Source organism: Rhododendron vialii, chromosome 7a, assembly GCF_030253575.1.
Source record: "Rhododendron vialii isolate Sample 1 chromosome 7a, ASM3025357v1".
NCBI classification, from domain to species: Eukaryota; Viridiplantae; Streptophyta; class Magnoliopsida; order Ericales; family Ericaceae; genus Rhododendron; species Rhododendron vialii.
In genome coordinates, this window is record NC_080563.1 from 12564757 (window position 1) to 12573303 (window position 8547).

Genomic DNA, 8547 nt, shown 5'->3' on the forward strand with positions numbered 1-8547 from the left:
CAATCACAAATGGGGTGGGCCCCACACACACTGCACACCTCCAGTGCGCTCCAGTATGTGTGGGGCCCACGCCATTTATTTGTGAGTGAGTGTGTATAAATGTTTGTGTGATTGTCTATGGTTATATAATTATTGACACACGAAATACGAAGGCTACTAAGAGCAATAACCAAATACTCCGTGGCTCTTTTCTCAACTCTAAACTTGAGTAGTTTCATAGGGAAAAAAAATTTCTGGCGGGGGAACAAAGTTGTTTCATAGATTGGTGTAGCAAACATGCATACATTTTTGTTCCTGAAAGCACTTTTAAGCAATATAGACTTCAGAAACAGTACTCACAGCAATACATTATTACTCGATGCCTTCAACTACCAGAAGTAAACAAATAAACAGGAGACAGACACGGACGTCAAACGACATTGTCCTGTCATAGAATCGCAACCAGATGCCTATGGTTCTCCGCCAAGCTCAACTCGTAGGTTGTCATAAGGGTAGACCTTCGGCGCCTGGCGAGAAAGCGGGAATATCATCAATCAGAACCAGAAAATTGAATATAATTCAGTGGAAAACAGTCTACAATTACAATAGCAAGTTTTACCACCTGCAGCTTTCGGTACCAGAGGCATATATAGTTCAATAAAGTGGAAAGTATGCAGAATACGAGGAAGGACCTATTTGATATCTGTCTATTCCAAGATGGGTCCAATGAGGAAGTTTCGTGGTTGTACTTTAGGAGTACATACAAACGCATGTAATTTCAGAGGAAATGAATCATGGGATCGAATGAACAGTACAAGTCCATGTACATTTCCTCCTAGGCAGGAGCAATAAAGAGAATATCGATCCCCAACAGTGTACCCATCCCTTATGAGAAGACACGCATTACTATGAGCTCAGTTGTTGATTATCAATTGGGTAAATTACTGTTTACCCCCTTTAACTATGGGTCAGGGACACTTAACCCCCTCTAACTAATTTTTTTAGCATTTAACCCCCTCTAAGTAATGAAAACCCTTATCTGTCTGATTTCCGTAACGGAGAGGTGTTAAGTTACAAAATTGCCCTTCGAAAAAACACACCTCTGCAAAGAGGAAAAAAAAATGGTGCTCAAAGGAATAGCCCTGAAGATAAAAAAAAAGGAATAGCCCTCAATTGCTGGGCTCCAATACCCCCAATACCAGATCTTAGAAGAGAAGGTCAAATCCATCGAAACCGATCCGCCGCCGATCACTTCTACAGTTCTACTACTACTAGTACCCATATGGCCGTTAGGTTCAGTGCCAAACAACAACAGCAACAACATTCATCATCAGTAAAGTAGAAGGATAATAATTAGGATCCGAAGAACAAAGAGTCGTTTGAGGAGACTACTAGTCAAGGTCAAGCTCCTCATTCCGGTTTGATAGTGTCACCGGTTGTGGCGTCGTCGCTGGGACTGAATTGCATCAAGACGCGGTCGGGGCCTCTGCCTTAGGAGAGCTTTTTCGTGTTTAGTGAGGGCCAGGGTGGATCTCTCGCCTTTTGTTCAAGCTCTCGACTTCTTCATCCCTTACCTGGCCTCCAAACACCACCTTACTGAATCGGGGACCTTGTGGGAGCAGGCGTTGGAGCAAGGAGCGGAGGCGGGGGTCTTTCGGACCAGACGAGCAGATCTGCCATGGAAGTCTGAGGCTTTCTCACCGAAATTGTTCTCTCTATTGTTTCCAAACCAAATTGCTCGAATCAAGGAAAAAATTAGAGAAACAGAGCGAATAAACCAGATACCCATCTCTCTCTCTCTCGCAAGTGTGAGTTCCATTTGTTGCTTCTGCTGCTAGCGATGACATTTCGTCTTTGGGTTATGGTTTGGGGTAGTCGAAAGAAGAAAAGATGGGTTCTGAAAGTAAAAAAAAAAATAGTGTTATAGATCATAATAACAGTGGAGGGAATTCAGAAGCTGCTGGGGAAGAGAAGGGTAATAAGGTCTATAATAGGGGCATGTGACTTGCACATGACACTTACCATCCTATTTCTAACTGAAATAAGACAGAATACGGGTTTTCAATACTTAGGGGTGGTTAAGTGCTTAAAAAAATAGTTACAGGGGGTAAAGTGTCTCCGACCCGTAGTTAAAGGGGGTAAACAGTAATTTACCCATATTAATTTCATATTCCATTAGATGGTCTAGTAATGTGCAAAAAGAAGGGGATGCGAGAATCATTTGCTATTACATCTTGATTACCAGTTAACAACTTAACACTATCAAGAATATCTTCTTCCAGCAATCTGATGTGAAATCAGGCCAGGTGCAACATTTGTCTATAAGCTGCTGGCAAAAAATTACTTAATCATCAAAGAATTGATGATTAACTTCATCTCTGCCTTTAGTCTGCATAACAAATCCCCGCCTTTCTGTATCATATAACATTCATTTCCATTGTATTTTGTTTCCAGTAGCAGTTTGTCTAATTAGAAAAAGAACAAACAAGAAACTATTCTTAGTGCCCTTGATGCCGTGAGATGGGTGACTCAAAGGTAGGGGAACAGATTCTACCATTGGAGTGCATGCCTCTAGCCATCCATACTCTAGATGGGGACTTCCCTGTTGAGAGTCTTGTGACAGCCAGTGCCTTCTTGAACAGGTTTGGAGGATGCTGGGGGATTGAGGCTTCAGAACAGGCTATAAAAAAGATTGGTGGCTTGAGGAAATACTTATGACTTACCAACAAGGCTATTCCATGTTCTGATGTTACGAAATACATGCTGGGAAATGAAAGGCAGGGGTTGTCTGTCTGCAGGAAACAAAGCTGGATGATATTTACAAATGTAGAATAGGCCTTTATGGAGGCTGTTGGAGCTGCATGGGGCGTTTTAAATTTTAACCAGTGGGACTCCAGGGTTGTTGGAAAAAGGTATGGTGGCAGAAAATCTTCTGTATCTAACCGCAAAAGGACAGCGAGAGATACATATTCTCAAAAACAGGGAGGATGATCACCTCCACGACACAAATGATGATTCAAACAGGAGGATGTGGGAAGAACTTGTTGGGGTTAAGGGAGCATGAAACCGTGCTTGGTACTCGAGTTGGGGATTATGGTCACTTCCCACAAAAAGGCTAGGGTTGTAGTGCCTTTTTGCATTATGTAGGGCATATGGATGATCAGGTTCTGTCCTTTCGTTACTCGGGAGGGATTTGGTCCTTTTTCCTTTTCTTGGAAATTTGAATTCAACCATTCTAAAAACCAGGAGTGCATACTACGATTTCCCCCCTCAAGACCAAAATTCAGCCTGCACAATATTCCTCACAAGGCATAATGTACCCTAACTCTACACCTACAATTAAACTAGCATATTTTTAGAAGGAAAAAGAGCCTGCTAAAAACGAGAAAGATAGAGAGGGCCTCTATTAAGCCATGTTACTAATCTGTCACTGTCCATACAGCCAAACTATCAAACCACCAAATTTTTGGCAATACCATCTAACCATGTCAGCCACTTCTCAAATGTTATCCTAGCAGTTAGCACGGAAGAAACTCCGTAATTTATGTTGCTTTGTTGTGTCTAAGGATCATGTTAGGGACACTTTACAAACACCCCACAATGTGTACAATCAAACATTGTGAAGTAGAACGTCTTATTTATAAGAGCAACATACTTCCTAATTCATCCATCATGTCTTATTTATAAGAGCAACATCTCCTAGAATGTCTCCTTAAGTGATACTTTATCTGCATTAATATTAGGAGTTAGCAGCCATTCTTCAAAACCAAGCTCCAAATGAGTCTTAGTTTAAGGGTTCAAGCACCTTATCTTTCTAGGTTCAAAACTTATATTTTTCAGATTTCAACAATTCAGTGGAAGCAACATTTGCAGTGCTTAGGTGGTTCTGGCAGAAGTCAATGATGATGACCCAAATTTGAAATTTCCATCCTCTTGCATTTTTTCTTTTAATAAGTAGTGTCATCTTGCAACAAGTAGCGTCATCTTGCTCTGGGACATGGAGCAAGCTGTGCCTAAAGCCAAGCCTTTTATCAAAACAATCACTGGGCATGGTTCTTGTACTTTCTTTGGCATGATAATTGGCACTATGCTGGGCCTCTCTTGGATCACTATGGGCTTCAGTTTGATTTGGTTTCTGGTATCTATTTTAAAGCTAGGGTGTTTGTATCGTCTACAATGAAGACGAACTCGGCCATTCATTTCTCTTCATGCTCCTCCTTATCCTCCAAATCCAAATGCCCCTGATTCAGTCATTTGGATTGATTCTTCTTCATCCAAGTACCAAGTTTGTTATCCTTGGGATGCATTAAGGGTTCACTACCCTATTATAAATTGGCATAAGCTTGATTGGTTATAAGAACATATCCAAAGACAACTTTATCCTTTGGATGGCTGTTAGGCGTGGTCTCAGCACAAAAGACAAACTCCATAGTTGGGGGATCCTTAATTATCCTACATGCTCTCTTAGCAGCCACCATGATGCGTCCTTAGATAACCTATTCTTTGGGTGCTCATACTCTAAGCAAATCTGGGATAATGTTGCTCAGCTCTCATGCATTCCAACTGGTCCTTCACCTTGGTCTCAGAAGGTCTCTTGATTTTGCTTGATTTTCAAAGGGAAAGGTGTTCCTAACTCCGTCAGAAGGCTATCCCTAGTTGCTATGGTTTACTTTGAATGGCAAGAAAGGAATAATCGGATTTTCAAAGGCATTCAACGACCCCCTTCCTTTGTCATTAGTCAAATTACATTTGAAGATGGGATCAAAGCTTTTCAAAGCAGAAATGTAAATCTTTCACACATGTCTTCGCCTGTATTTATTGGCTAGTTTCTATTTGCATATTTTCTCAATGGGTTGTTTCTCTATCTGTATAGGCTGTTTGCCTTTGTTTCGTTTTTTTTTTTTTTTTTTAAGGGATTCCCTCTTTACATTTGCTCTTTGCCTCTTTCTAATAAAACTCTGGGTTACCAAAAAAAAAACGGTCCAAATCGATACAACAAAAATACTGAAAGACTTATCAATCTATGTTCAAAAAAATGAAAATTTAGAATACGGTTGAGTATTTGTTCTGCTGTGAAGTTGAGAAGACAAGCAACGTGGTCGGACAAGCAAAAGCTTAGTTACACTCAAAATGGGATAGCCAGCTGCTTCGCGCGACGAAACCCGTGATTAATTACTTTGGGGTTTAACTCACTAAAGAGCCAAGTAAAATTTCATTCAATTCAGTTATAGTTTATCCTAAATTCAAAATATAGCACATTCAACTGGTGTCTTACAATACAGCAGGTCACGCAAATAAAGACCGCTCCAAATTCCAACATGTACGAAAATTCACTTGTCATTCCAATTCCCCTGGATTCCTGCTTTTTCACGTGAGCTCTACACTCTACCCATAATTAAAAAAAAATATCGCTTGTCAGCGAAATAGTCCTGAATATGGGCTGTCGAACAAGATAATTATTTTGTGCTGAAACCACAGATGCTGTAGCTCAATCCAATAAAAGGGCAGATGCCGACTCTACTATCTAAAGATGGTTTCAGGGAAGCTTTTTCTTGGGAAATACAGGTGAGAATATGAGAGATAATTTGTCACATGGTACAGAACAGCCGTTGGGTTGATGGCATTGTCATTTGTCAATTATTTGCCAAGTGACCATGTCTAAACGGAGTGGTAACAGTAGAAAGAAAACTGTTTACCTACGCTAGCACCCAAAATGTTTTCACTCAACTTAGACTCTTAGGGAAGATTGGTCTCCCTGAATAATGCATACATATTTAGGCAAGACACAAACAATGAACTTGTACACTCTGCAGTCTTCCCTAAAAATCTAAAACGTTACACAAAAAACGGGTTTCACATTTTCTAGAAGCTTAAGATTCGATCAAATCTCGATCACATGCTAAACGCAAAAAGAAAGGAGAAAACAACACCACAACTACAAGAGATTTTAATACTTCTACAATGGGAATAGCAGAACATATAACCACAATCCATTCCACCAAACCCGAATACAATCCTAGATAATAAAGGCTCATAATACCAAATTAGGGGTGATGGTAACTCACAAAAGGGATCTTGGAGGCCTTGTCATTCCAAACAGCCAACAGTCCAAGAGCAGCGAAACAACTCAAACCACCGCACAACCACCCCAAAGCTTCATACTATCAACTCAAACAAATGCACAACCATAAGAAACTTCATAGGACCTTCAAACCACAAAAAACCGAACCAAATTCTCACAAAGTCATTTAGTGCCAAATTTCAATCAGCAGAAGCAAAGAGCTCACCTTTCCGACTGTATCGGCGATGCGATCGATACAGGGCTCGGGATACGCAGTCCCGTTGTCCCAAATAAGCTCGTCGTTCACAGGCATCTGAAAAACGAGTAAAAACGTTTTTTCTAGGGTTCTCATAAATGTTCGAAAATGCACCAGGAGATTTAGAAAGAAACAGTTGACGTAAAGTGAACCGAAGTTGAATCTAAACTAAATGTACATTTAATTAAATCAAGGGATGATCGTGAATTTTTGGGGAAAGAGAAGAGGCTTACGGGTTTGTCGGGGACGATGTGTTTGCCGACGGGGAGGCCCATGCCGGAGCGGAGCCGGAGGGAGGAAGCGACGGAGCGGGAAACGACGCCGTTTCCGCCCATGATCTGAGACGCGACGTGGCTCAGTCTGCCAGCCATTTTTTTTCCCTGACCGGAAAAATTCTTCCTAGAGAAACAACGGTGATGACTAGTCTTCTCTCTGTTCGTAGTTTGCAGCAGCTGTACCGGGTACACGTCATATGATCGTTGAAATAGAGCTACGGGCCGGGCCCGTGGGGCTCGTGCTGGCCTTTAATGCAATAGTGTCTAAGGTGTGGTAAGGCCCAATATTCAACATTCGGCCATACAAAAAAAAAAAGGGGGAAAATGACGGTCCAGAACATATTTTGATAATTAATACATGTCAAGGACATGCTAAGAATATTTGTTAATGCTGAAAATGTTCTTAGCGGGTATTAATTATCAAACACGTCCTTGGTCGTCATTTTCCCAAAAAAATGTTGATAGGTTGTACTCGAGTTCGAGCTTATGTTCGCCTGCTAAAAACTCATTCAAGAATGAACTGTTGGGCTCGTTCAACGATTTTATCGGCTTTGTGCACAGTGTTTGTGTGGTTGTCATTGTTCAGATTATCTGATTCGGATTAACGAATTTTTTTCGAATCGGATTCAAATTCTTTTGGATCGAATTCGATCTATTCACAGGTTTTTTTTTTCTTGACAAAATAAGAATTTTATTAATCATTAAAACAAGTTACAGCGATTAAACGGTCCATTGACAGATTTACTTGAAGCTAAGAGCGTTTCAACTTTTTGAGCCTATTTTGTAGAAAAAAAAATCCTATTTCAATATGATATAATGTCACTTTTATAGAGTTTTAACAAAGTCACACCTACTACAATCATTTTTGACAAGTCAGATATTTTTTCAAACGTATTAGATTTTATCTCATACCGTTCATTTAACGCACCCAAACTTGGTTATAGTATATTCTAGAGAATACTTCATCTATAGCCATTTGGTTTTACATTTGAACCCTACAAGAAATCTAATATAATATTAGAGTTAGGTTTTGGGTGGCCTCACCTGATCACGTGGTTGTCATCTCCTCAATTCATACATCCATGTGTATCCAAGGTGCACGTGAGGGGGAGTGTTAAATTTTATTTCACATCGCTCATTTAAACCACCAAAACTTTAGTTAATATATTCCAAAACTAGTTCATATTGTTAATTGATTTTAGGTTAGAACTCTCCAAAAAAAAATCTAACAAACCGATTGGTAGGAAGAAAATAAATAGATTACAATCAGACCTATTGTTTAGATTTTGCCCAGGGTCACAAAATCGAAGATTCAATTTTATCGTGTGACGGTGAATACGCGTTCAACAAATCTGAATTCTACAACTCTAGAGTGAGCGAGAGCGACCAAGAGAGAGACGATCTAGATCAAAGGATCAGTCTACCAGAGGAACTATTATAGTCAAAAAACAGAAGAAGGGAACCGATTTTCCGCTTGACCAAAAAAAAAAAAAGGAGGGAACCATCACTGTTTGCTTTTCCGAGAGAGAGAAATTAGGTGTGAATGAAAAGGGCAAAAGTTGTCTTTGGGGCAATTGTGTCATAGGAGTAATTGTGAGGGCAAAGTTACAGAAGACCAAAAATAATACTCCTACTACCGTACTACGGCTAAGTTCCACTAAATTTTTTGGGGTTTTTCTTTGATATTTTAAAAAATGTTGAGTAAAAGTTATACTAATTTTTTACTTTTTTAATTCATTTCTTCGAAAAGAATCAATAATTCATAAAAATTAGGCACAAAACTAACAAACGCAAAAAAGTGAATAAGTAGCCACGTTTGCTAGTGTATTTTCCAACTCACTATAAATCCGCTCTTGGAATAGCCACGTTTTTTGCAAACATTTTTCACACTATGTGGTTGTTTATTAACTTAAATTCAGTACTTAAAATTAAATCAATTAAGTAATCTATTCTAATATATACATATATACATATAT

General features: G+C 39.6%; 1 protein-coding gene across 1 annotated transcript; it reads right to left on the bottom strand.

Annotated features, from left to right (window-relative positions):
* Positions 1–230: 230 nt before the first annotated feature.
* LOC131333491 (NADH dehydrogenase [ubiquinone] 1 beta subcomplex subunit 8, mitochondrial) lies at positions 231–6790 on the bottom strand. Its single transcript, XM_058368037.1, has 4 exons — positions 6530–6790; positions 6267–6353; positions 6045–6140; positions 231–506 (listed from the first exon to the last, which is right to left on the bottom strand). Exons 1-4 carry the CDS (start codon positions 6665–6667, stop codon positions 450–452), a joined length of 378 nt encoding a protein of 125 aa, XP_058224020.1. The 5' UTR covers positions 6668–6790; the 3' UTR covers positions 231–449.
* Positions 6791–8547: the final 1757 nt, after the last annotated feature.

Excerpts from the sequence above, each read along its gene's own strand:
- LOC131333491 (XM_058368037.1), bottom strand. The coding sequence starts at position 6,667 with ATGGCTGGCAGACTGAGCCACGTCGCGTCTCAGATCATGGGCGGAAAC. Across the intron at positions 6,141-6,266 it reads TCGCCGATACAGTCGGAAAG|TATGAAGCTTTGGGGTGGTT; the intron begins GTGAGCTCTTTG and ends TTGAGTTGATAG. Across the intron at positions 507-6,044 it reads AGGCCTCCAAGATCCCTTTT|GCGCCGAAGGTCTACCCTTA; the intron begins GTGAGTTACCAT and ends CTTTCTCGCCAG.